Here is a 27,076-nt window from a genome sequence, read left to right as displayed (position 1 = left end):
TGGCTCCCCGACTCCCTTTGGCCCACTCACCCAGGCCCACCTGCTCAGTTGCTTTGAAAGCCAGCTCCTCCAGGGCAGCCACAGGCAGGCCCTCGTTCTCCGCCAGTGGTGCAATGAGCTGGGCAGCAGCAGCTGCCACCTCTTGCAACACAGCTACCACCCACGTCAAGTGTTTCCTGCAGTCCAGGAGTGTGTCGGACACCTATGTGACAGGCCAAGAGTCAGGAACCCATCTTGGGTCCAGCACTACAGTTCTCAGCTATCCCCAAAACATTTACGTTTCCTCTCCACATCCCAACCATAATGGTCTAGGCCATCCTGGTTCTACTCAGCTTCCCACTCTTCCCCACTACCAGCCCCAACCTGTGGTCCAAAGGCCAGTGCAGCTGGGATCCCAGGAGCATCTGTGCCCGGCATCCGCCTTCGGATCTTCTTGCAGAACTGTCGGATGTCACTGCATGACGTCTCCAGGTCCCGGAGGAGGAGTGCAATATCTGTAGCCTCCTGCCCACCCTTCTCAAGAAATGGAAGGGAAGCAAGTCAACAATCAGGGCCAGGTGTGAGAAGGTGAGACCTAAGAGGAAAGATCTAGACGTGCTCTCACCTGCAGGAAGGCACGCAGCCGTCCTACCTCTACACCCATGCAGTCAAGGGCACTCTGAGTGAACTGTGAAGGCAGAAACACATGCTTTAAGACCTAACAGAAGCCCTTCTGCCCCACTATAATTCCTAAGAAATCAGTAACCATCTGCCCACCCCAAACCTGAGTCCTCTGGATTTGGTAACCCTGATTTAATCTAATGGAATGAACTCGGGGGGCCATATCTACATCCTCCATTTCTGTCCTCTACAGGGGGCTCAGCCACCAGCCCAGACACTGCACCTTAATGTGGTCAGCCAGTTGTAGTGTACAGTCCTCGGGCTGCTCAGCCAAGTGGATGCTGTACAGATGCTGAGGAGGGATAAGGAATAAACAGACAGTTATTACCCCTGGAAGAGCAGAGAGTTCTTCCCAAACAGTAGCTTCCTCCCTGGTCATCACAGGTCCCCAAAGGTACAAGCAGCTGTATCGTAAGGTAAATTCATCCAAGAGCAAACCAGGTCTCAAAAAATCGGTCCGGGACATACCATCTTGACTACATGGCAATGGCCACCATCAGGTAAGTTTCCCTCCCTTATGCCCCAAGCCTGTAATCTTCCCCAGACCTGGTAATACTTGATGGCCTTGGTGAGAGGCTCCACGTTGACAGTCTCATCCAGCTGGTCCTTGTGCAGCAGCTCAATGAGGAAGTCCAAGGAGCGCTCATGGGCACTCATCTCGGGGTAGAGGCTGCCCACCTTCTTATACACATCCACACTGCACTGAGAGAGAGCACTGGAGACCAGAGAAGGCTTCTGTGAGGCCAAGTTCTGCCAAGCAACCTCAACTGCAGCCACTCCTGCACCCAGGGTCCTGGGGTGGGGGTCAGGAGACACTTACTGCTCATAACGGTGCAGGGTAGCCTGCAGAAGACTCAGCGAGTACACCAGCCCAGCAGCAAAACTCAGCTGTTCCCCCGGAGCTCCACGCAGCCCAGGCCGTTCTGAACAATTCTCACTTAGCTCAAACTTCTCCTGAGCCTGCTTCCGAATCAGCTCTGCCTGTGGGAAGAAGACCTGGGACTCAGAGCAGAAGACAGAGGACACAGACTTAGGAACCTAAGACACACAGCTCGACAATATGTAGGGAATATAGACGCATGGAGAAAAAACCAACACAGTTCTTAGACAGGTAGGAAGTCCTGAGGGGCAAGGGTAACAACACCATCTTCAGAGCTTATGGGGACACAGGATGAGGACAAGGAGACCAGCAGGGCCAAGCTACTCCCTAACTTAAAGCGATGATCCTGCTATCTCTCTGGCTAGAATGTTATCTCTGAGTCCCAATGTTATTCTTCAGTCATATCCTGTTTCCATCTAAATCAGTTCCCCAACTGTGCTCTCCACAAAAACATACACAATTTTGTAATACAGTCATTGCTGGATATCCATGGGGTAGTAGTTCTTTTTTTTTTTTTTTTTTTTTTTTTTTTTTTAATTTTAAACAATTTTTAATGAGACAGTGAACATAAAAATTAGCTTAATATAAAGACTTGTACTTAAAAATTAGTATACATAATTAAGCAATGCTGTATAGGAAAAAGTGCTATATGAATAACATGCATACACCACAACTGATTGGAATTTCAGCCTCCAGGATTTATACTTGCAGGGTGAGGAGCACAGGTGGGGCAATGAGACAGTGGCAGTTTTAAGTTTGTAGCTTCTCTGCAGATTCCCATTTTGTAAACCTGTGAATGTTTGGGACCTGGGGCTGACCCCTCCCAGAGTCTTCTGGCCACAGGCATCTGCCATCACGGTAAAATTTGGATTTACATTCTTTTTTCCAGTGTTGGCCTCTTGGCACTTAGGACATATTCCAGGGGAGTGACTGTTAAAAGTATCCCCATGGTATTTTTGAGTTGAAGGAAGCATTCGGCAATCTTTTCTAAGGTGTCCTGGCTTGCCACAATTAAAACATTTAGCCTTCATTTGTTTTTGAATAGCAAAAGCTTCAAGTGCTGCTGGGCGGGCACAGTGTTTGAATGTCCCTATGTTGTGACAGGCTTTCAGGTAACCCAGAAGATCCTCTCTTTCTTTTATAGGACGAATAACAGCCTGGAGGTCCTCATTCGCATTATCAAAGGCCAGTTGCTTTAACAACAATTTCCTAGTGCCTTCTCCCCTAACTTGTTTTTCTATAGAGTCTGTCAAAATCAGCATAAGATTCTCTGGCTCCTTGAATGACTTTTGTATAACTGCCTGCAAATTCAGACCCAGTTTCAGTTTTCTCCCATGCCCACAATGCTACGTCTCATATATGCAAGAGCGCAGCTTGAGGTAGCTGTATCTGTTGCTCTGTAGTAACCCACTGTCCATCTCCAACCAACATATGATAAGTCAATTGTCCTCCACCAGGGAGTTGCCGACCTGATGCTCCTAAGGACAGCAGTCCATGGGGTAGTAGTTCTAAGATTCCTCTCCAATAACAAATCCCATGATGACTCAAGTCCCTTATATACAATGATGAAGTATTTCCATATAACCTATACACATCATCACTTACAGTTCAAATAATCTCTAGTTTATAATATCAAATAAGATACAAATGTTTTATAAATATTTTTTAGTCTGTATTGTTCAGGAAATAATGACAAGAAAAAAAGTCTACATATGTTCAATACAAATTTAACTTTTTTCTCCCTTAATATTTTTGATCCACAAGAGATTGAACCCATAGATGTGGGATCAAGGATACAGAGGGCTGACTGGATATATTCATCTGTGACCTTGTTAACTGTGATCCTCATGAACTCTTTGGGCAATTTTCAGTTGAAATGGTTGGTTCACAGAAAGTCCAGCAGATGCCTGTAACTTATTAGCCATACCTTGCAAATGAGACGAGGCATAAGCAGCAGTACCAGGACACAGTCGTGATCCCCACCTGGCCGAAGGAAGCTGTCTGGCATGAAAGCTGTCAGCAGGGACATGTGTCGGTTGGCCTGAGCAACCTCCATCTGCCTCAATTCCATCTCAATTGCCTGTGAGGAGGATAGGGAAGAGGGCTCTGAGCTATGGTAGCAAAGAGTCTCAGAACTCCCACAGGTTCCTTGCTTCTAAAGGACAAGCCCAGGGCAGGAATCTTCCAAACTCGTATACAAAGCATTTCTTCCCCAAGGAACCTGAAGCCCAGTACCCCAACACCAGGTCAGCCCAAACCAACACTCATGAGGGACTTCTGAACACCATTCTCCTGACCTTGGCATGGGCCTTGGTCTCAGCAAACTTGATTTTGAAGTCAAATGTCTCTGGAGGTGGCTGCTGCTGCCTTTCCACAGATGCCTCCTGCTGGCTGGTCAGCTCCCGATTCACATCCTGGAAATAGACAGTGAGGCACAACTGAGTCATGGGGGGGTCCTTGGGGTGATTGCCTGAGGAAAGCAGGAGGGGAGCAGACACCTGTAGGTGGGCAGTCAGCTGGCGGTACTTCTTGATAGTTTGCTGGTAGTCTGCAACTGTCTCCTGGGCTGCCTCCACGCGCTTCTGGGCCTCACGCACTCGGGCGCCCGCCATGTCCAACTGCTCCCGCAGCTCCAGTTCTGTCTCACGTGCATTCTCCTGCAGCTCATCGTTCATCTCATTCATCGCTTCCTAGGACACCACATGGTAATTGGGACAAAGAAAATACAGGGTCAAGGTGGCAGAGTCAGGGTGGTTCCCTTACCACACACCCACTCCAAGGTCAGGGTCATGTGTCCATCTCTCTCAGCAGGTGAGTCAGGGACCAGCTCTTTTCTTACCAAGTCCCCCACGGTCTCCCTCAGCTCCCGCACTTTCTCTTCCAGATTGAGGTTGCGGTCTGTCAGCATCTCCACCATCTCCTCGGCACCCAGAGCAGCATCCACCTGTGGTAAGGGAACAGGGTGAGAGCTGCAGGGAGGTACTTAGGAAGAGGAAGCACCAGCATGAGGAGGAGGAGGAGGCTGGGCTCCCTGACCTGTTCCTTGAGCTCATCAATGGTGCTCTCTGCCTGGCTCAGCTCCTCCTGCAATCGCTCACGCTGCTGCCTCACCACTTCCAGCTCTTGGTTCTTCTTTTCCATGAGCTTCTGGAGCTTCACATGCTCCTGCTTCTCAGAGGAGGAAAGATCCCGCATCCTGGGGAAGTACGGAGGAGATAAAGTGGACAGCCATGGGGAGGGGAAGGGGGAGTAGATGAAAGGGACACAGTCAGGGGATGGGTGCTCTAGCCCAGTGGAGACTGGGGAGTGCCAAGCCGAGCAGAGGGGAGGACCCTACCTCACCAGGGCATCCTTCAGGCGAGCATTCTGCTCCTCGAGCTGCTTGAGCTGATAACTGGATGCAGCCCCATCTGAGCCTGCAGGAGAGCACCAATACTTTCAGGCAAGGCCCTTCCTGCCCCACGTGAGCCCTAGCAGTTCCCAGGCTCTTACCTTTCTCTTCAATCTCAGCCTTGAGGATCTCCAAGTCAGTAGTGAGTTCGTCCACACGTTCCTTCAGTGCCTCCACCTCCTGCTGCAGAGACTCAGCCCGCTCTTCAGCCATCTCCTTGTCCAGAGTGGCCATTTCGATGGCATCAGCTGTGTCAGCCATTTCCTCCATGTAGCGTTCCTTTGCCTCCAGTGCCTCCTTGGCTTCCTGAGGAAGGAGTAGAAGTGGGTGGGAGGAGGAGCACAGAGCAGTTACAGGCTACCCCTTCCCACGTGGTATTCCTGGTTCTAGCCAATTCAGTTTCCAGGACACCCCCTTGGGTCCCTCAACCTCTTCTGCCACCCCCTTCATCCCAAGGCCTACCTTTCGTGCTTCCTTGAGGCGCCGCTGCAGGTCTGCCTGCTGCTCCTGCATTTTGCTCTTCCATTCCTGCACCTGCTCTAGCTGGATCTTGTGTTTCTCCAGCTCTTTTAGCTTTGCCTTGTCTTCTGCCCGTTTTAGCCGCAGAGTCTCTAGCTTTTCCTCCAGGTCCCGCACCTGGGCCCGCAGTCCCTCCTCCTCCTGCAAAGGAGCGGCCCTGTGTTCTGTGCAGTCTACCCCACCTCCCCAGTGAGAATGAGTCACAGCAGAGAGGACAACAATATGTGCAAACTTTGCCCCAGCTCCATTGTCAAAAGCAAGTGGCATACAAATGCCTAAAAGGGAAAGTCTAACAGAAGGGCAGGAAAGGAAGGTATAGCTCAGTTAGTAGCAAGATATCCACAGGCCCACGTTCCTACCCTTCCAGATTTAAGTTCTGGCTCTTCCCCAAGCCCAGAAGTTTCGAAGACCCAACAGATGTCAGAGGCCCTTTGGCATCTTGATTTTCCTTCACCCTAACCCCAGTCCTTACCTTGGATGGGGAAGGAAGCGGGGGTGCTGTTCCAGGAGAAGTTAGGGCTGGTGTTGGGATGATGGGTGCTGCCAGTGGAGTCTGAGCTGGGGTGCTGGGTTCACTGCTGCTCAGCTCACCTGCTGATGCTGAGCCAGAAGGGCCCAAGGAACTACTGGCCCCAGACACAGTACTAGCTGGGCGGGTGGGCTACTCAGGGGATGGGGCAGACCAGAGAGGGAACAGAGGACGCGAGTCAGGAAAAGGAGAGAGAGGGAATATGGCAACAGAGGAAGACAGACAAGAGAAAAGGCACAGAGAGTGTGAAAGCACCATAAGAACACAGAGGGAAAATGACACAGAAAGTCACAGACAGTAACAAAGGACAAGGGGAGGAGAGAGGGAGGAGAGAATAGGGGAAGACATAAGATTATAAGGCTACTCCCTTGGCACTTACCCCACATTCCTCCCAACTCTGGCACCATCTTTTACAGCAGAATCTCTTTCTCCCTAGAACTCCCCTCTGTGACCCACTTGTGATCATTCTTAGCAATTTCTTAATATCTCCAGTCCTATCCTTGCTCCATGTCTATGCTCTCCTCCTCAGGGACGAAAAAGTGCTGCCTTCAATGTCATTCCCAGAAAAAAGAGTTTGTTCTCTTTCACATTCTTAAAGAAGGCTGACCTAAAAGCAAAGGTACCAAGCACTTTACTCTCTAAACCCACCATACCCTCCCTTAGTCTCTGACCCTCCATATCTTGGGTCTATTTCAGGAGGCTTTATAGGTAAAAGAGCCACGGTTAAGAGTTATATCACTTTCCTCTATCGTGAAACAAAGTTTTTAGTGCCAACCTTTTGTCATCTCTCTGTCCCTTGACAAAGAGCTCTTAATCAGGATCTTACTGAGGCCCCTGTGGAGCTGCCCTGAAGCTCCAAGCCTTGGACTGGACAGGCCTGTTCAGTACTCTCTGAATCAACTGAGCCTGGAAGCACTCCAGGTGGATGGACACTCGGAGACCACCTGCGATCCTGAGGCCCCACTCCACCTAAAGCTTTTCACTGACACACTCACTTCCTCACCTCCTGACATTTTACAATACCAGGTTTTTGACCACTCTTCCAAGCCCTCCCCCTAAAACTGGCAGAAGTCTGCCTTCAGGAATCACAACTCTTCTCACTTCTCTTCTTCATGCAAGCTATTGGTTTAGACAATCTAAGAGCTGTAAGTCATTTTAACCCAGAAGAGGCTTGTCACCACTGCAGGCCCCTGACTCCCTCAAAGGGAACCCAGGAATACAGTGACCAACCACTCCTTGCCGTCCACACAACCACACACATGCACAAGACTGGGTTGTGTGTGTAACTTAGAGGCTTGTGCAGAGACCTGTTTTTTCTCACCTTTGGCCGCCGAGTTGTGGTCTGGACAGGCAACAGGAGCCAGAGAAGTAGTCAGGAAAGAAAGGTGAGGGCAGAAAGACAGCAAAGGGACAGCGGTGAGAGCAGAAGAAGTAACAGGAATGGGGCTACAGCTAGCCGCCACCACCACCACCCCTTCACCACCACCCCCCCACCTCCTCCTCCCTCCAGGGAATTCCCATCCTCCTCCTCCAGGAACCCACACTTCTGTTGCCCTTGCTTTCTGCTCCCTTCTTTGCCCAACCCCGTTCAGGTCTTACCCCTGCAGATACCCTGGAGATCCCAGAAGTCCCTGTCTCCTAGGCTGGGCCACAGGAGACCAAGGGCAGCAGCTGGCGAAGTCTCTAAAGACCAGTCCTTCAGGAAACAACCTCTCCCACTCCAGCCCAGAGCCAAAGGCTCCGCCCATCTACCCCTCCCAAGGACCTTCCCAGGTCAGCCTCTTCCTCAAGTGCTAGACTTCACAGAAGATCCCAAGAAACCCCTGGTTACAGGATATAAGATGAGCCTAGAGACCAGCTCCCTCCGCAGACCAGCACTGCTGCCCACCCCCACCCTACCCCAGACCAGAGACTGCAGCAGTTCCTATCCCCCAGGCAGAGGGCTCAGGTGTCAGGACTATGAATATTGCATTAGCAGAAGCTCAGAACTCAGCAAAGTAACCACACCCAGCTCTTCAAAGTGGGGGGGAGAGGGGAGGGAGGGCAGGCAGCAACATACAGAAATATTGTCCTAAATCAAATCCAGAACCCTTTGGGTTACTGTAAAGTAAAAAATGGATGCTTAACTCCAACTCCCAACTACTCAGTACAGCTCTGCTCTGGCAGATACAATATTTGGCTTGGGCTCTGTACCCAGGAGCAACAGAGCCCATGCAGACCAACCAATCCCCCACCCTTGCTACCTTGAACTACACTTCCACAGCTGTGTGTTACAAACTACTCCAGGGTCCCAATACCACCATAAGGATGTTCCTAACACAGACCCTGGGGAAGCAGGGACGCTATGACACCCAGCAGTCATTCCAGCTGAGGTTAGGTGAAATAGTAGGCCCACTAGAGGCACCAAGACACCTGCTTCCCCATGATCTACCACATAAAATTCCCCCAGGGCCACTCTGCAGCAGAGGCTGCCTCAAGTCCGGGCCAGTGAGGCCACCAGGTACTCAGAGCCCAAAGCAGGTAGGGTAGAGAGCAAACGTCCAGGGTAGGGAGCAGGGTGGTGACACACACTTCTCTCCACCCTCCACCTTCATCCTCACCTCCTCTTCAAAACCAGGTAGACAGATGAAGTCAGTCAGCCCCCACCCCCACCCCAGCAGCCTGCTGCCACCATCGCCCTGGCAACCCAGCAGCAGGACCAGAGCAAGCAAGAGTACCTTTCGGGCTGTCGGTGCCTGTCTCATCATTGCAGAAAATCAAAGAAAGCAAGGAGAGGAAAGAGAAGGAGGGACAGAGGAGGATAGACAAACACAGGGAGGAAGGACAGACGAAGGGAGGGAGGGAAAGAGACCGAACACAGGGAAAGGCGGCGGAGACAGGAGATTAGTGCATCAAATCCCAACAATGCAGCCTCAGCTTCCTGGCCAGCAGCTTCCCAGCCTGTAAATGGCTGTCGTTCCGAAACAGGCCCCTGCAGATGCACGGCGAGACAGCCAGACTCCGGGAGACACCGGAGCGCTGCCTGGCCCAGCTCGCCACCTCAGGCTGATGGCAGCCTCAGTGGCCGCAGCACCAGCTCCACCTGACGTCATGCACCCACCCTCCTCTGCTCCGCGGGGGTGGAGCCACTGCTCCTCAGTCACCTAGCAACCGCCCGGGCTCTGCTGGCTCCTCCTCCTCCTCCTCCTGACTGGACAACGGCCTGCGCAGAGCCCATCCTGCTTCCTCCACCAATGAACAGGCTCTGGATCCGCCTTCCCCCACTCGCCACCGTAGATCTTCCAGAGTTTGCGCCCACGAAATGGGCAGGGGCCATCCCAGAAATGGCACCCATGAAGGCAAGGCATCACTGGGAAGGCACACGGGGCTTTTCCGTTCTCTCCATGTCTCTCATACAACCCCTTCAACACCACTTCTCATAGGCACGCTGACACTAGCCTTTAGTCTCCTGATTCTCAGACACACCCGCAGCACCCCTCCAGGACTTCAGATCAGAACTAAGGGAGAATCCCTGGGGAACAGTTTATTGGGGCAGCAGCAGCTCTAGTGATGGCTCTGGGCTCCTATTCAAACAGGGCCTGAGTTGTAGAAAGGGTGAAGCCTGCCCCTAAAAAGGTTCCACAAGGGAATGGGCACTCTCCCCTTTCAAAGCATACTGTGCACTCTGGAGCTGGCTCCCTGCTCCACACTGGGTGACTGCAAGGGGGCGTTTGACTGACACTACCACTGTGAGCAGAGAAGGGCTGTACCCCAGCACGGACTTTGTCATGTTTCCCTGGGAAGCTGTCAGTGACCCAGAGTTTGGGCACTGCTCAGGCCAGTCCACAGATCAGGTGTGGTGTGAACCCAACACAGAAGACTGCAGTTTCATGCTCTTCTCTGTGAAGGGGCCTGAGGTAAAGATGGGAGCCCCAATCAGAAAACAACAATCAAGGAATGGAGCCAAGTTTCCAAAAATTCTGGAAAGGGCCCAGTATCCTTTGAGACAATATTTTCCTTACATCCCCATTCCCTTGGGCCCAGACCCAAAGAAAGTACCAGTATGTGGTGTCTACCATAGCAAGATTCCAAAGCGAGGTCCCATGACCAACCAAAAGTCGAGGAGATGCTTTTCCTTTCCCCACCCACTGCCCCAATCTAACAGCTCTCCATGCAACATCAGAAACACCCAGGACAGGCTGGCAACAAGGAAATCACAGTATTTTGTACACACAGCACAGTAAGTACAGGTCAGACAGGCACATGCAAGTCATACAACTCAGGCAGAGGCCCAAGGCACAGGCTGGTGTGAGGAAGTGGGCACAGCAGCAACTGAAGAGTTTTTAAAAGTCTGTGGCAAAAATGGGAGGTGGCAGAGGTGAGCTCCATTCCAGTGCCAGTGGCTCCCGTGGTAGGGGGCGGTATCTCTCACCGTGGGAGAAGGCAAGGTGGCAATGGGCATTCCTGGCAGTACCCACCTGGAAGCAGGCAGACAGCCTCTTGGGATTTCCAACTTATGACTGCTTCTTCTACGCTCTGCCACTCACCTCCTGTCTCCTCGCACGACCACCTTGCTAGGTACCTTTCCCAGCCCCTCCTCATAGTTTTCCAAGATATTGCAAACCAGGGCACGGTGAGTACTCACTGTAGCCCAGTAAATATGCTCATTCATGCTCTTGCCACTTACAGCTAAATGCCTGGAATCTCTCACTAGCAGTCCCAGGACAGGGGAATCACTCCTAATGAATGCTACTTGGGCTTGGACACGGATGCTGACGTCACTGAATCCCTCAAAGGAACTCTGCAAGTCACAGCTGCCATTTCCTCAGGTCATCTGAGCCCCAAAATGACACGCACATGCATGCAGCAGGCCAAGGACATGCACAACGGCTGGGGAGGGGGTTCATGGCCCTCAACCTCCCAGGCACGAAGAGTAAACACGCCACCTTCTTAGGCTTCAATCCCCGCTGCATGAGGGGTAGGAAAGGACAGAGTTAGAGAACAGACATCACACTGTGCTAGCTGGCCACACATCCAGGGCGTAGCATTAAGATCAACTCAGGTATACACAGGTAACGGCGGGGGAAGTCAAGCAGGCCACTGTCAAGCCCTGAATCAGTGAGCTGAAGGATCTCCCAAAGATCAGCTTCCAGGATGGTCACACCTTCACTGAGAAAAGCTGCAATCCAGAGCCCCACCCCTCACACTCTTCTTCCTGTATCTTCTGCCCTTTTCAGCATTCGGGGTACCAAGAGGTAGGAAGTTGGCTACACTACTAGGGTCCTTCCTATCACCCCCAGGTTAACCCCATTTGACCTTGAACTTCTGGAACCTAATAATTTTTCCCTGATCTCACCATTATTCTAGCCCTAATAAGGCAAATCAGAAGCTACTTTCTCAGAGAAACTGAAGAGAACAGAAGGTAGCTCAGTTCAGACTCACTGCTCCTCCCTGCCTAGAGTTGGGTCTCCCTCTTCTCTTCCTCCTTCATCTCCCACTCTGTTACTCCCCTATGCCCAGCCCTCAGTTCACTTACCAGTTTGCTACTTTTTGCAGTTGCATCAGTTGCCTCTGTGGAAAGCAAACAGAAATAACATGTGTGCCCACACAGATGGGCAGAGGCACAGAACATCGTGGTGGCTTGGGGGGGGGGGGGGCTCTAGCAAGGGAAATTGGTGGTGACAGAACAATCTCAGGATGGCCCCCTGGCATAGGCAGAAGCCCTGCAAACTCCTGGATGGGGGGAGACAATTTAAGTGGGTGGTTGTTACCTCTTTTGAGGACCTTTGTGGCGGAAGAATCCGGTGTCTCTGGGGAAGTAGTATCTGCTCCATCTTCAAATACCTGGATCTGTGGCCAGAGAACAAACTCCATACAGCTAGCTCAAGAGTGGCTGTAGTAGGGCCCCTCTCCAGTACCCAAAAGAGCCAAGACACAGGGTAACTTCTCCAACTTTCCCTCCTCTGCTACCTCCCACTCTCCCAGCCACAGGCTTATGCCCACGCCCAGGAAAAAGAAGAACCACCATTCCAGCTGCACACACAACAGAGCAGGGCATGAGTACCTGGGACTGGCGCACGAAGATACCATGTCCTTCTTCACATGTGAAATACCTTCTGCCTTGTACAGTTCCATCGTTCTTGCCTTTTGCCTCATCCAGGATCACGCCGACCCATTTTCCAGTGGCAAAGAGAGTGGCTCCAACATAGGCCACAGTGCCTCGGTGGCCTTTTCCAATCACTTCCACACGGGAGCCCACTCGCAGAGGCCGGGCGCTCACCTCCGCACTCATCCTGCTGCCACTGGGCGTCTGAAAGAAAGTAGAGCCATGACACACACATAGGAGTCAGGTCAAGAGTATCATCGTCCTGCACAAGAAATGCCCCAGCCAGTAACCTGGGCGGAAAGGACCAAAGTCATTTCCTTAAACCCCATTCTCAGGGTGAGGGCAAGGTATCAAATTCTCCTTTGAAAAACATCAGGGGCCCAGCGTGATGGCCTAGTGGCTAAATCCTCGCCTCACATCCACTGCGATCCCATATGAGCACTGGTTCATGTCCCAGCTACTCCACTTCCCATCCAGCTCCCCGCTTGTGCCCTGGAAAGCAGTAGAGAATATCCCAAAGACATGGGACCCTGTACCAACATGGGAGACCTGGAGGAGGCTCCTGGTTCCTGGATTTGTACCAGCTTAGCTCCAGCCACTGCAGCCATTTGGGGAGTGAACCAGCGGATGGAAGATCTTTCTGTCTCTCCTTCTCTCTGTTAAATGTTTTTCCAATTAAAAAATAAATCTTTTTTTTTTTAATGTCAACAATGTGTTTGAAGACTTCTCCAAATTATTTTTAAAAACTTCTAGAAATGCTAAGTTTGTATTTTAATTTTCCAACAATTAGAATTTGCTGAGGCAATGTCACCATACATGACTGTTTGCTCAACAGCACTGTCCTCAAGGCGGAGAATGAGATGCAAGTAACTCTGGGTAGACCAGGCTCCCCTCAACCCACAGCCCTGACTTAGGAGCCTAAATGGAAAGCCAGAATTCAGTGGGGGACCATACTGGCTTCTGCTGCCCTCTCCACCATCACCCATCCGCCCTGCAGTTCACTTGGCTCTCTCCGTGCCTGCTTCCAGGCTCTAAGGTTATCACAGTTCTTTCTGACCTGACTCTTCTCCCCTCCATCCACATACCCAGCATACCACTCCACATGCCTTACTGAAGCCATTCAGCCACCCACCTCCCTTCTTCCTGCCCTGCATCCTGTTCTGTCACCCCTCCGTCCTCAAGCTCTGCAAATCCTTCCCACATGCTAGGAAAGAAATAGAAGAAAAGACGCACAGGTCTAGTAAAGTAGATGCCTCAGAGTTATCCCTCATTCTGTCCCAAACCCTGCATGGTGGTCCAAGTAGATGGCTTATCAGAGCAAACACTGTCCTTGGGTAACTCCCAGCTTCTGACACACCCCAGGCAACAGGACATAGCATGAAACTAGGTCCTAAATCAGCCTACAGTTTAGAAGAAAATCACACCTCACCTATTTTTAGTAACAGCACCTCCATGAACCAAAGGCCTTACAGGAAACAGATGAACAGAGGAGAAACACCCCAGTCCTACTGATTCCACAGGGTTCCCTCTGAACACCCCCTCCCATCACTCGGCTTCAGGAAGAACCCAGCCAGAGTTAAGGAAGAACGACGACACTCCCCAGGCTGTCCTCCCCAACTCCCACCCCAAAAGGTTGCACAGGAATGTGAAGACATTGCTCCCAGAAGCTCTGGGAATCCCAGATCAAGCACACCTGCGATAGCAGGCTGGCTCTCATGGACCTGACAATGACATCAGTATTACACTCAAACTCCAAGACATCCCCTACCCCCACCCCCGTGACGAGCTTCCTAGAACTAGGCAGATACAACAGACCACAGAGGGTACAGATCCAATCTCTCAGAGAAGAGAAAGCAGGTGACGAGCAACAAAGCAGCTCCAAAAGCAGGCCTCCCTGCAGGGCCTTGCTGACCCTCCAGCCCCATTCTGCATGCCCACCACAATCTGCCCATCTTCAGGAAGCCCTGGCCTGAGAGCTAAGTGGGGTCCCAAGTCAGGCCTTGCTGGTCTCCCTCCAGGGCCCAATCCGGGAGAGGAAGCCGGCCCAGCTCACCCACAACCAGGCCCTGGGGGTTCCCTGCAAACACTCTCTGTGAGTGCCCCAGCCGAGTTCCAGCACATCTCCCCACCCCCCCACAGCAACAATGTCCACAGGCACCCAGGCCTTCCCCAGCAGCCCTCCCAGGGCCACCCCAGATCAGGGCCACTTACCCGGCTATACACGTGCCTCCTGCTCTGGGCCATGTTGCCCACCCAGCCTTGGCCCCCTCCCCCAGCTGGCCAAAGACAGAGAGAAAAAGCAGGAACCTAGGCAGGAGGGTCAGGGCGCCAGGCCCTCATGGACAGACACAGGAGCCATGAGGCATGGCCTTCCCCGGGCCAGGGGCCTCTCGCGGCTGCCTGGTAGGGAAGGGAGGGGGCGGTGATGGGGACTGAGGATCAAGTCCCCTTGCTGCCCGAGGACTCCTGAACCCACAGACACTGAATCCTGCTTGCCAGCTGATGAGACTCACTCTGCGCTAGTGCTGCTCTAGACTTGTCAGGTTCTGTGCTCGCCTCTGGGTCCTAGTGCCCCCCTGCTTCACCTGAGCCAGACAAGAAGGGCAGGGCCCACCAGCTGGGCCCACACCACACATTATCATTGACAGTTCCTCTTAGCTTACAACCTCTCACTTCACTGACCACCTGCCGCCGGGCATGAGGCTTCAGCAGGCCCATAAGCATCAAGTGACACTACAAAATGATCAGCTGTTCAGGGCCTCCACAAATAAGGGTCTCTGGCCTCCCTTTCTGGGGCCCTTTCCTCCCTTTCAGGAGTCAAGTCTGTGAGATAAGCATCTGAATTTCAGGGGCCAGGGGAGCCAGGTCCTGCCCCCAATAACCAGCCAAGAAAGGACAGTAATGGAGGTAAGCGAATGCACACAGGAAAGCAGGTCAGACACCATTGGACTCCATGGCTGGCCAAGGTGCCCCAGTCACTCCTCCTTTCCAGCTGTTACAGGGGACCAGGCTCTGGACCCCAAGAGGACAAGCTATAGTCAGGAAATTTCGCCTTGGAGCACAAGGCCCAGGCCAGCTTAACCACCTGTCCTTCATACTTCTGGCCCTGCCTTCCAGCTTCTCAGGCCCAATGAGACCGTTTTCTATAATTCTGTATTTCACAAAGTTCCAACATTACTTTTTTTTTTTTTTTTAAAGATTTTATTATTACTGAAAAGCCGGATATGCAGAGAGGAGGAGAGACAGAGAGGAAGATCTTCCATCCGATGTTTCACTCCCCAAGTGAGCCGCAACGGGTCGGTACGCGCCAAACCGATGCCGGGAACCAGGAACCTCCTCCAGGTCTCCCACGCGGGTGCAGGGTCCCAAAGCTCTGGGCCCTCCTCAACTGCTTTCCCAGGCCACAAGCAGGGAGCTGGATGGGAAGTGGAGCTGCCGGGATTAGAACCGGCGCCCATATGGGATCCCGGGGCTTTCAAGGCGAGGACTTTAGCCGCTAGGCCACGCCGCCGGGCCCACCTCATTAAATTAAAGAAAAAAAAGCATAAAAGTAATGTTGGAGGGCCCACCTCATTAAATTAAAGAAAAAAAAGCATAAAAGTAATGTTGGAGGGCCCACCTCATTAAATTAAAGAAAAAAAAGCATAAAAGTAATGTTGGAGGGCCCGGCGGCGTGGCCTAGCGGCTAAAGTCCTCGCCTTGAAAGCCCCGGAATCCCATATGGGCGCCGGTTCTAATCCCGGCAGCTCCACTTCCCATCCAGCTCCCTGCTTGTGGCCTGGGAAAGCAGTTGAGGAGTGCCCAGAGCTTTGGGACCCTGCACCCGCGTGGGAGACCTGGAGGAGGTTCCTGGTTCCCGGCATCGGTTTGGCGCGTACCGACCCGTTGCGGCTCACTTGGGGAGTGAAACATCGGATGGAAGATCTTCCTCTCTGTCTCTCCTCCTCTCTGCATATCCGGCTTTCCAATAAAAATGAATAAATCTTTAAAAAAAAATAAATTTAATGAGGGGCTGGCATCCCATAGTACGTTAAGCCACCACCTGCAGAGCCATTATCCCAAATGGACACTGGCTCAAGTCCCAGGTACTCCACTTTCAAATCAGCTACCTGCTAATGTGCCTGTGAAAACAGCAGAAAATGGTCCAAGTGTTTAGCCCCTGCAGGTAGGAGCCCTGAATGAAGCTCCAGGTTCCACGCCTCCTGGCCTGGCCTGGCCCAGCCCTGACTACTGCAGCCATTTAAAAAGCAAACCAGTGGATGAAGATCTTGCTCTTTCCTCTCTCTCTGTAACTACACCTTTCAAATAAATTGGATGAAGATTGTTCTCTCCCCCTCTCCCCCTCTCTCTGTAATTATTCCTTTCAAATAATTTTTTAATTAATGAGATTATAAATTCAGGTGACAGGTCTCCAAGGAGTTATGTATCAATATCACTTATTCATTTAAGCTGTTTGGAACTAGAAACCAAGAAGTAGAGCTGTTGCTTCCCGTGCAACCACCAAGGCTGAGGCTGACTAGGTCTGACTGGGTCTGACTGGCTCCACTGGCTGCAAGGTGCCTCTTAGACCCCCTGAGCCTGGGGCTATCTGTCCTCTCTGTACTGAGTTTCCTCCTCTGGCAAAACAGCAACTTCCCCCACTGCACCCTCTTTCCAAGGCAGACCAAGGAGCCAAATGATGATAGGCAACAGCCAGAAACAGGGTCATGTATGTAGGAGGACATTGTGACCATAGGTCAGCGACCGTAGTCAGCGAGCACAGGATTACAGTTGATGGGACAATATTTGTATGATAAACAACTGAATGGATGTCTTGTGTGTGACTGATTGGATATCCTTTGCATTAGAACAACTGTATGGCTACCTTTTGAATACCTGATGAGATATCATTTGTATAAGAACAGTTGAGTGGGAAGTAATATACAAGGCAAAAGGACTTCCAAACTAAGGCATAGAAACAGTTGATGGTTCTATTGATGAACAAAGTATCTCTACCCTAATCCTGTATGACCCTCAGCATATAAAGTCTGTTGCCCCTAATAAATTTTGGCTATTGATCATCAGTCAGTAGTCCAAGCGTGTTATTATCGGCTCCGTGCACCAAGTCCATTGCTGCAGGACAGCGACACATGTACACCTCTTCTTATTTTCAGTGCTGGTCAGACTCCCTAGGAAGCCATTTCTTTCCTCCTCACTAGCCCCCATGTTGCCGCCATCCTATCTCCCCAGATGGGCAGGCCCACGCAGGTCCTCACAGCCTGGACCTCAGATACCCAGAGCTCTGTGGAGTCTACAGAGCACCCTAGCCAACAGCACTTCCCACTACCACGGTGAGGACTACTGCTTCTAGACGCCCACTGCTTTCCTGGCTTAGCCCCAAGAAGCAATTGCACAGTTGCCTCAATGTTTCATCTGTCAATTGGGCATATCAAAAGAACACATCTCCAAAAAGTGCTGTGGGGATTAACTGAGATAACCCATGGAAAACATTCCAGGCAGTGCTCAGGAAAACTTAGCTAACAAAAACAGCATCATCACCAGATTGGCTTCCAGATTGGATTTTGGAATAACCCCACAGATAGGTGGGCCATGTAGACACTGACCAGGCGAGCAACGCTTAACAAGCTCAGCAATTCCCCTCAGGTTACACCGGAGTAGGGCCAAAACCAGAACCAAAATCCGACCACCTGTGCTTTCCACTACCCCCCACTATTCTCACACACACCTCTAATCTTCCAAAGCCAAGCTCTTCTTCTAGATCACATTTCCTTTAAAAATTCAGGAGAGTTCAGACCTAAGAAACATATGCCTCAATTTTAGCCACACAGTCACCTCCTAACATCTTAGAAACTATTTACCTTCCTGTAAAATAGGACTAATACTTGCCACATCTATATTAGTGTTATACAGCTTAAAAAGATAAAAGCACTGAGTTTTTATAAAAAGCACTGAAGCTATAAAAGTACAAAAAAGTTATCTGACATAATAAAAGCATCTTAAAGTATCTGTATAATAATTTTAAAGTTGTGTTTATTTTTAAAAGATTTATTTATTTTTATTGGAAAGGCAGATACAGAGAGGAGGAGAGACAGAGAGAAAGATCTTCTGTCCGATGATTCACTCCCCAAGTGAGCCGCAACGGCTGGAGCTGAGCCAATCCAAAGCCAGGAGCCGGGAGCTCTTCCGGGTCTCCCATGTGGGTGCAGGGTCCCAAGGCTTTGGGCCGTCCTCAACTGCTTTCCCAGGCCACAAGCAGGGAGCTGGATGAGAATCAGGGCTGCCAGGATTAGAACCGGTGCCCATATCGGATCCTGGCACATACAAGGTGAGGACTTTAGCCGCTACATTATAGCGCTGGGCCCAGTTGTGTTTATTTTCACTTTATTTGAAAGAAAGAGAGAGACAGAGAAGGAAAACAGATTCTACATCTGCTCACTCACTGCCTAGATGGGTTTGGCCAGGCCAAACCAAAGCGAGGAGTCCACAACTGAATCCAGGTCTCCCACGTGGATGGTACGGACCCAAATATTTGAATCACCATCATTAGCAGGAAGCTGGTTTGGAAGTACAGGATCCAGAACTTAAATAAGGCACTCTGATATGGGACAAAAGTGAACAGCAACTTAACAACTATGTCAAATACCCAAGCCTAGAAAATAAACACTAACGGAATTGTAGACAGCACAAAAGTACTAGCTATGCCTTAAATTAGGGAGGGTTGGCTTTTTTTGTTTTTCTATGTTGAGAAGAAAGATCTACCTAGACATTTAAGTTGTAAGGGCACTAAGCAAAAACAGAAATAATTCTGATTGACGAGGGAATATTATAAGACTAGCTTAACTAAAGTGAAGAATTCACGATGAGTTCTTCTACAAAACTGTGGCCCTCCAGAGTCCACAACTTTTCTTCTTTATGATCACTCTTACCAATTGGAGTCAGGTTTTTACTGAATAAATCAACACACTGAGCTGTACTACAAGGTAAGTATGAGCAGGAAGGGAGCTTCACATGAGGCACAGGCAGCTGGACTTGACCCGTGCCCACAGGATGGTCTCGGTCCTGGCCAGCAGGACGCAGTGAAACTGTTCTAGGAACACCAAACCAGTGCCACGTGCCGGATGCAGTGGAGGCCGGAGCAACTTGGCCCAGGCAGGCATCACAGCCAAGAGGCTGTCACCAGTCATCACCAAGGAGTAAGGGGGGCCAGAGACAGAGCCACACAGAGAAAAGAACCAGCTGACTCAGACACAGCACCAAGGGGCCCTGAGAACGATGAGATGCAAAGCCAGTCAGCCCTGGCCCTCCTTGTTCCTCACCTATATGTTGCCATGCAAGATATTCAATTTTCTGAGCTCCAGTTACCCTATCTGCTTAAAAAAAAAAAAAAAAAAGGAAATAGTGCTATCTCATGGGGATGCTGGAAGAGTTCAACATAATTTAGTAAAGCACTTAGCACAATGCCTGGCACAAATATGCATTGAACAAATTGTAAACGTTGTCTTCCTCATTACTGTGAAGGTGCATCAACAACAATGACTCGCACATAATTGGAACTCAAACGTTATGAGAATGAACGGAAGAATGGATGAACGCATGAAATTAGCAAAGGAGTAAGCAGTTCAAGTGAGGTAAGAACACGTTATGAGAATGAACGGAAGAATGGATGAACGCATGAAATTAGCAAAGGAGTAAGCAGTTCAAGTGAGGTAAGAACGATCATTGAAATCATTAACAGAATTCAGAAAATGGGAAGGGAAACTGTGCATTTAGGAGAAAGAACATCAGTCCTCAGGGTCCTCTGGCTGGGGGAACAAATTTAACTGCAAACATTACAGTGGGTTTCACTATCTCCTTCAAAAATGAATTTGCGATACAACCAAAACAGATTCTATTACCTCCATTCTATGAGACAACTGAATCTCAGTAGAATAATGTCTTGTAACCAAAACACGGCAAGGACACACCTGGCTAGCTGCACAGGCATGGGCTCTTTCCACACTGTGACTGGGACTACTCCATACCCCACAGGGCAATCCTGGATCACGCTGCCAGTGAGGAAGCAGTCTGTGGATTTCTAATCTACTTTTCTTCCTGATGCTATTAAGTGATGTTAAAATATTTAGGAAAAGGGGAAGAGGAGAGGGGAAAAAAAATCTCTGTGGATGGAAATGTACTAAGAGTCTCGGGAAAATTTTCAGGAAAGGAAAGTAAGGGAAAATTTTCAGGAAATGACAGGAAAGCAAGTAGCTTTGTGGGAGTTAAGGAGGAACAAGAGAGGAGGAAATGCTCTCTGCCTCATCTACCTTGCCTTCCCTGGAACCCCCAACATCCTTTGACACCACCAAACTCCGCTTCTGTGCTAAGCCAACTGTTGCCACTCCCAGCAGGGCTGATCTGAAACCCAATCTGACAGTTCAGCAACCCCGAATATCTCTGATAGCATTAGAAAGGAAGAAATAAGGTGGACATAAGTCCCTCAGGCACCAGGAATGGTGTGCTTATCGAGTGGAGGAGGGGGAACCTAGAAGCCTAGAAAACTGGATTCCAACCCCCCTCCCCCCCCCCCCCCGCCGAACCTAGCAGGATCACACCACACACACAGAGCCTTTTACTCCTAGGTCCTACTCCTGTATCTGCCTCACAGATCTCATACAGACAGGCCTAGATCCTAAAAAGACTTCTCCCACTTCTCCCACAGTGTTGGACTGCCCAAGCGCTCCTAAGGTACACACAGGCTCACCTTCAAAGGCCCTCACCAAAGTCAGGAAGGAAAGCTACACAATATACCTCCCTTATTTCAATAAAGGAACTTCTTTAGGAAGGTAAGGGGCACTTCAGTCCTGTACTTAAGAACTGCAATCTCCCAAGAGTAGCAAGGATCCCACTTAGCTCTTTTCACTTCCTACTGGTTCCTCTCCCAAATCAACCAGTAAGTTCCTGGCACTAGGACCCTGCAGACAGGCAGCCCGAGCCTGCGCTGTAACGAGAGAAATGCACCATTTCCCAACTTCAGCAAAAACCAAAGCAGCCAACAAAGCCACAGGCACCCAGCGGTGCTGGGCTCTGCCTTGTGGGCAGCTCGCTGGCCACTCCCCAGAAACAGATCCATTCTGTCCTTTCTCTTTTCATCTGATTACAATGGAAATCAATTTCCTCAAGCCACCATGCAAAGGCGTATCCATGGCAACCTCAAGAGGAAGGACACAGATGCTCCAGTGACTGCAGCAGGAAAAGGTAAGTCTGTTTCTCTTGCCTCCACCACCATTCTCCCCTTTCACTCAAGTCAGGTGTGCACCTTACCTTCAAATTCTATCACATCAATTCAGAAAACATATAGGTGAGTTAATAATCATTATTAATCCCATTGTCATATCTGGTCACAGGCATGCTTCATTTCATAACTAAGTGGTAGGAAAAAATCTTTCCTGGGCTGCAGGGATGGGAACAGAGCTTTCTGTCATAGGGGACATGGTTTGCAGGCTACAAAACCTGATGCTGTCAGTCATTTGTCTTTCTATTCAGGATGCTAGAAAAGCACTCCAGGGGTTCAGTTCCCCTGTTAGGGCAGCAACACTGACCCCACGGCCCTGCCCACTTGGGCCATCACCATGTTCACAGCGGAGCATGGCAGAACTCCCTTGGTTAGCAAAGCCTAGATTCTTGCCCCTCAAGGGCCTGTGACTGGGAGCTGGAAACAAGTTTCTGCCTTCGCTGCTGCCTCAGCAGAAGGAATCCCATTTCTACAGAGGCAAAGGCTTCATTCAACATAAACGAAGCCTGAGCAATCCTCCCTGCCTCAATTACCCCCTTCTGTAGTAACAGGAATAATAGCAATATCTTTCCAACAGGATTGTTGTAAAGATCGTATGAGAATGGCTAAAAAGCAGCTGGCATGAAGCACCTTGTAAGTGCCAGCCATCATTACTGTGAGCCAGACCAAGGACAGCCTCGAGCATAGTGTTTCAGTGCAGAGAACCCTTAACGTTCTTGGACTTTCTCTCAGTTCTGTTCTTGCCCCTCCCTCTGAAGAGCTGTTTCAAGTTTCCTTTACCAAGCCCACTGCAGCGCCCTCCACCCCTCAACCAATGATCCTGCCTAGCAAGAAAATTGAGACTAGGAGGTAGAACTCCTTTGCAAATCTGGATATACCTGCTTCTATCACTGCCTCTTTCTTCCTAAATTGCTTCTTCCCTCCACCATCCTTTTCCTAAGGAAATGGTGTCTCCTTCTCAAAGTTGCCACTTCCACCCTCTAATTAGCAACCATCTCTTCCTCTTGTGCTACCAGCTATACCACTTCTGTTGGTTCTTTTACATCCACTGCAATCTCACTCCCATCCCTAGCACTCCTCTGCAGCTGCTCACAAAAGAGAAGGAGCCTGAGGAACAATCTGAAGGTGCATCTGCCAACTTCCCGCCACTTGAACTCCCTATAGCAACTGAAACTGCTGATCTTCCTGAAGTGTTCTCCTTTCCCAACTTCCTGAGTAGTGCTACCTTTGAAGATTGCACACCAACCTTTCCCGCCTCCTCTGTCATCTCCAACCTTCTATCATGATGGCTGGGTGAGTACATCCTTTCCTACCATGTCAATTCCCACTTAGCACCCACAGGCAGAGACTGACCTTGGCGCCTCAGACCCTCATTCAGAACCGCGTCTCTACCTGTCTGCTGAATGCACAGCACAGATCCCTCGTTTCACTGTGTCCCAAAACACACTTGGCATCTTTCTTGCTCCCTTTGCTACCCACTCAAAATAGAAAATGAGTCACCCTTAACAACTCCCTCTCTCTTGTTCTCAACAACTATTAAACACTACATCAGGTTAGCTCTGTCTCTACTGCCTGTCTCAGACTTGGGCCCCCCTCCATCCCCACTGACCTAGCCCTTGGTGAAACCCTAACTCATGCCCTTGTTACTCTAAGAATATCCTGATGCCCCTGATCCAGGTAGGTCCCCCCTCCTTCAGACCAGTTCCACAATTAGCTTCCCAAAGTGCAATCATGCCACCTTCCTAAACCCTCCAGTAGGCATCCCTGCCCTACGATACTGAATCTTCTTCTGGGCACTTTATTAGGGGCTATTAAAATCCATGGAAGGTTTAGCTTCCACCTGCAATGCTAACATCCCACAGGGGTGCCATACGTGGCTGCTCCACTTCCAATCCAGCTCTCTGTTAATGTGCCTGCGAAAGCAGTGGAGGATAAAGAGCTTGGACTATTGTGCCCACTGTACCTAGATGAAGCTCCAGGCTTCAGGCTGCCCCAGTCCCGGCAATCATGGCCATTTTGAGAATGAAAAAATGGACAGAAGATGTGTGTGTGTGTGTGTGTGTGTGTGTGTGTAACTCTGCCTTTCAAATAAATAAATCTTAAAAAAATTTTTTTTTATTGGAAAGTCAGATTTACAGAGAAGGAGATACAGAAAGATCTTTTGTTGGCTGGTTCACTCTCCAAATGGCTATGACAGTCAGGGCTGAGCCAATCTGAAACCAGGAGCTTCTTCCAAGCCTCCCACGTGGTGCTGGTCCCAAGGCCTTAGGCCATTCACCACTTTTTCAGGCCACAAGCAGGGAGCTGGTAGGGAAGCGGAGCAGCCAGGATATGATCCAGCGCCCATATGGAATCCCGACATACTCAAGGCGAGAACTTTAGCTACTAGGCTACCAGGCCAGGCCCTCAAATAAATAAATTTAAAAGTAAAATGAAAAAAGAAAGAAAAAGAAATTAACAGTGAGTGCAGACAGAGTGCCAGGCTCTCTGAAATTTGGTACAAATGCTAAATCTCAAGCTCTTGCTTGCAGAGTGAAAAATAACCACCCATGTGCTCCCAGCTCCCAGGGAAGCGCAGACCTTCCAGGGAACCCCCTGTGTGGGGCTGTGGGAGCAGCAGGGGCCCATGCTCTGCTACACTGAAACTACTGGGGGATCTGGGGGTCCGTAGCCAGGGCTGTCCACTGACCAAGTTCAATTGGTATCAGCCTGAATTTCAAAGGAAGCCTGATGGAAAGCCACAAGCCGACTTTTCCTGAGGGCAAGGGCCTTAGGGCAGATGTGGGTCAGGCCATCCCTCAGCTCCCACTGCCTCTGGAGGGTTATCCCAACTCCTCCAGCACCACCTAGCTGCTGCAAACAAGCCAAGCAACCTGGCAATCATCTCACAACCTTTCCCAACTTGTAACTCCAGGCAGCAACGAGCATCAACAGAACAAAACCAATAGTCGCATTCGTTGACAGTATTCCCTCATGTATTTTTTTTTAAAGATTTTATTATTATTATTGGAAAGCCGGATATACAGAGAGGAGGAGAGACAGAGAGGAAGATCTTCCATCCGATGTTTCACTCCCCAAGTGAGCCGCAACGGCCGGTGCGCGCCAATCCGAAGCCGGGAACCAGGAACCTCTTCCAGGTCTCCCACGTGGGAGCAGGGTCCCAAAGCTTTGGGCCGTCCTCGACTGCTTTCCCAGGCCACAAGCAGGGAGCTGGATGGGAAGTGGAGCTGCCAGGATTAGAACCGGCGCCCATATGGGATCCCGGGGCTTTCAAGGCGAGGACTTTAGCCGCTAGGCCATGCCGCCGGGCCCTCCCTCATGTATTTTGAATCCTCAACAACCTCTCCTTCGTACTGTCACATCCAGTCAGACCCAACTTATCAATTCTTCCTTAATGCTACCTCTTGCTCCCCTTCTTTCTCCTCACTGCCACTCTCACCACTTTGCTCTGGCCTTGACAGTTCTGAACACTGAGGCACATCACTCACCCTCTTCGGGGACTCATCTCTCAAACACCTAACTGCTACTCAGTCTACCCCCCAGGGAGATGAGAGCACTCCTGTGACAAGTTCTCTCATCTGCAGAGTATTAGGAATAAAGCCAAGGCATCACTGTTGTCATCAACCTAAGTCTGCTACTCCTGACATGTGAGGCCAGTCTGTCTCCTTCCCCACTTCCAGGCCCCTGGGATGCCAGTGACACAAACACAGCCTCTAAAACACTGCGCTGTGCATACACTCCTCTGCCCGACATCTCTGTTGGCTGTCATCAACATCCTGGGTCTTACACAGGCTGGCTGCTTTCCCCAGCCTGGTGAGCCACACCCACCCTTCAGGCACCCTCTTCAGGGCCAGGATACTGCAAGCCAAAAAAAAAAAACAAGTGAAGAAAGGAACGTCTCCAGCATGATTTTGGAGACAGTGTGGTAAGAAAGTGAGAGTCAACTTCATAAAGAGATGACACTTCTTGTCTCCCTGTGTGATTCTGAGACATAACCTAGGACCAACAGAGGAGGGGCAGAGAGGCATTCAGCCACACAGGAATTCCTTCCTGGGGCAGTCCAAGAATAAAGCAATATGCTGAACATAGCTAGTTCTACGTTACTAGGAATGTCCAAAAGAAACTACCAAAGGATCCAAATGACAAGAATATTTTTAGATGGAATTGAACCATCACAAGGATGGCTGGGCTAGAGCTACCACACCACGGTTCCGCAACGAGCCTTGGAATCTGTCTAGCCCGGACTTATTCAAGAGGCCTGGAGAGATGAAGGACTTGACCAAGGCTGCCAACAGTTTGTTCTGGGCAGCAGGGAGCGGAACACCATCTCTCAGCCCATCTCTATAGCCATCCTGCTAAGGAGTCTGGTGTGCCCGTCCCACCCCCCAGCAGCATTAGCATCACCTGAGAGCTAACCAGGCTGCAATGCAGAACCCACAGCTGTCTTCTAATAAGGGCCCATTAAATGTAGGCACCACCAGCATCCGAAAGGCAACGACCTTCTGCGTCCCTTCCCAACCTCGAGTTCCTAAGTCTGGAGGTGCATTTCTCAGCACCCCAGGAAAGCAGTTCCTTCTCAGCAGAATTTGGGCACTTCCAAGCCACATCCTCGGTGGGGGACTTAGGTCAATATCATCAGCACGCTGAAGGCTCGAAAACACTCGGGCGATTGGAAAACTCCAACAGATCTGAGGACACCTGCTATCTTTTGACACCCCACAGATGCAGGTATAACGTGCCTGCTATAGGGTCGGCGGACCCAGGGCTGCAAAGATACACACACACCCCAAGCTCACATCCAGACGCCCAAGCTTGAGTTAGCTCTTTAGGAATGTTTTTTGCTTGCTTGTTTGTATTGTTTTCCGTGTGACAAGTTTCTCAGCCAAGTGCTCACAGGGAACCCCGCGGCACGGCGTGGAACTCTGGGTGGCGGCGGCCGCTCCCAGCCCTAAAGGGAGAGCCGTGCAGTTGTGGAGGAACCGCGGGTCACCGTGCCAGGCTGAGGGGCGCAGGTGGGGAGGACGAGCCCGGGCTCCAACACTGCCGGCGAACCCCCCCGACCCGGGCGGGCGCCCACCCCTGCCTCGGCCCAGCCCCGCCAGCCCCCGCCCCGCACGCCGGGCTCCGTGCCACGCCGCGGCCCGGCGACGGGCTCCCGGTCCGCCGCCCGCAGCTTCTCGAACACTCGAGGGGCGACGGAGCCGGCGGCTGGCGGGGTCTCCGCCTCCGTACCTGTCCTGTCAGGGGCTCCGCGCCCGGCTCGGGCCACACCGGCGACCGACGCCCAGGACCCAGCGGGGCCCGCCCCGCCTGCCTGGGCTGCCCGACGCACCGCCCGACCCCGCCAGTGGCACCACAGAACCCCTCCTCTCTCAGACCCAGAGGCGCTATGGATCCGGGGAGCACGCTATTCTTTTCTGCTTTCCCATCCGACCTGAAAACTGCGTGCCAGGCGCGGTCGAGAACACATCGATCAGGCACAAAACCGGACACCTAGGGTGGGATCTGCGCATGCGCACTGTGCTTCAGCAGCCCATTAGGACCGTCAGGGAGAAGCGCGCGGTGGCGACCGCCCTCTGTCGGCGCAGAGGAGACAGCGCAGAGGGTCTGGAAGCAGTAGCGAGAGGTCATGTCCTTGTCCTTAGCTTGGGAAAAAAATTCAGTTTTGCTGCTGCTCAGTGCGACCCATCATGGAAGATGCAAAAATTCCCATGCACTTATAATGGGAATGTGAAACAATA

At 50.9% G+C, this 27,076-nt stretch overlaps 1 protein-coding gene across 7 annotated transcripts in view; it reads right to left on the bottom strand.

The window, feature by feature from the left end:
- DCTN1 (dynactin subunit 1) overlaps positions 1 to 27,076 on the bottom strand; it is a 40,276-nt gene that overhangs the window by 4,572 nt on the left and 8,628 nt on the right. Inside the window, exons 1-20 of one of the 7 annotated variants that reach the window (XM_058667729.1) lie at positions 26,568 to 26,735; positions 12,023 to 12,268; positions 11,730 to 11,808; positions 11,495 to 11,529; positions 7,301 to 7,321; positions 5,923 to 6,111; positions 5,394 to 5,591; positions 5,033 to 5,237; positions 4,878 to 4,956; positions 4,577 to 4,736; positions 4,380 to 4,484; positions 4,039 to 4,230; positions 3,838 to 3,954; positions 3,468 to 3,620; positions 1,481 to 1,641; positions 1,207 to 1,375; positions 884 to 952; positions 605 to 667; positions 364 to 513; positions 41 to 202 (exon numbers count right to left, since the gene is read on the bottom strand). In XM_058667729.1, coding sequence (XP_058523712.1) covers positions 41 to 202; positions 364 to 513; positions 605 to 667; positions 884 to 952; positions 1,207 to 1,375; positions 1,481 to 1,641; positions 3,468 to 3,620; positions 3,838 to 3,954; positions 4,039 to 4,230; positions 4,380 to 4,484; positions 4,577 to 4,736; positions 4,878 to 4,956; positions 5,033 to 5,237; positions 5,394 to 5,591; positions 5,923 to 6,111; positions 7,301 to 7,321; positions 11,495 to 11,529; positions 11,730 to 11,808; positions 12,023 to 12,250 — 2,535 coding nt within the window. In that variant the 5' untranslated portion in view covers positions 12,251 to 12,268; positions 26,568 to 26,735. Of the gene's footprint in view, positions 1 to 40; positions 203 to 363; positions 514 to 604; positions 668 to 883; positions 953 to 1,206; positions 1,376 to 1,480; positions 1,642 to 3,467; positions 3,621 to 3,837; positions 3,955 to 4,038; positions 4,231 to 4,379; positions 4,485 to 4,576; positions 4,737 to 4,877; positions 4,957 to 5,032; positions 5,238 to 5,393; positions 5,592 to 5,922; positions 6,112 to 7,300; positions 7,322 to 7,578; positions 7,730 to 8,696; positions 9,116 to 11,494; positions 11,530 to 11,729; positions 11,809 to 12,022; positions 12,269 to 14,275; positions 14,582 to 26,567; positions 26,736 to 27,076 lie in introns of those variants that run through there. The other 6 variants (XM_058667727.1, XM_058667728.1, XM_004590685.4 and 3 more) reach the window with 6 other exon arrangements.

The sequence above is a fragment of the Ochotona princeps genome, chromosome 8, assembly GCF_030435755.1.
Source record: "Ochotona princeps isolate mOchPri1 chromosome 8, mOchPri1.hap1, whole genome shotgun sequence".
Lineage (NCBI taxonomy): Eukaryota > Metazoa > Chordata > Mammalia > Lagomorpha > Ochotonidae > Ochotona > Ochotona princeps.
The sequence above is the reverse complement of the archived record's forward strand: the minus strand, read 5'-3'. Positions and strand labels throughout refer to the sequence as shown.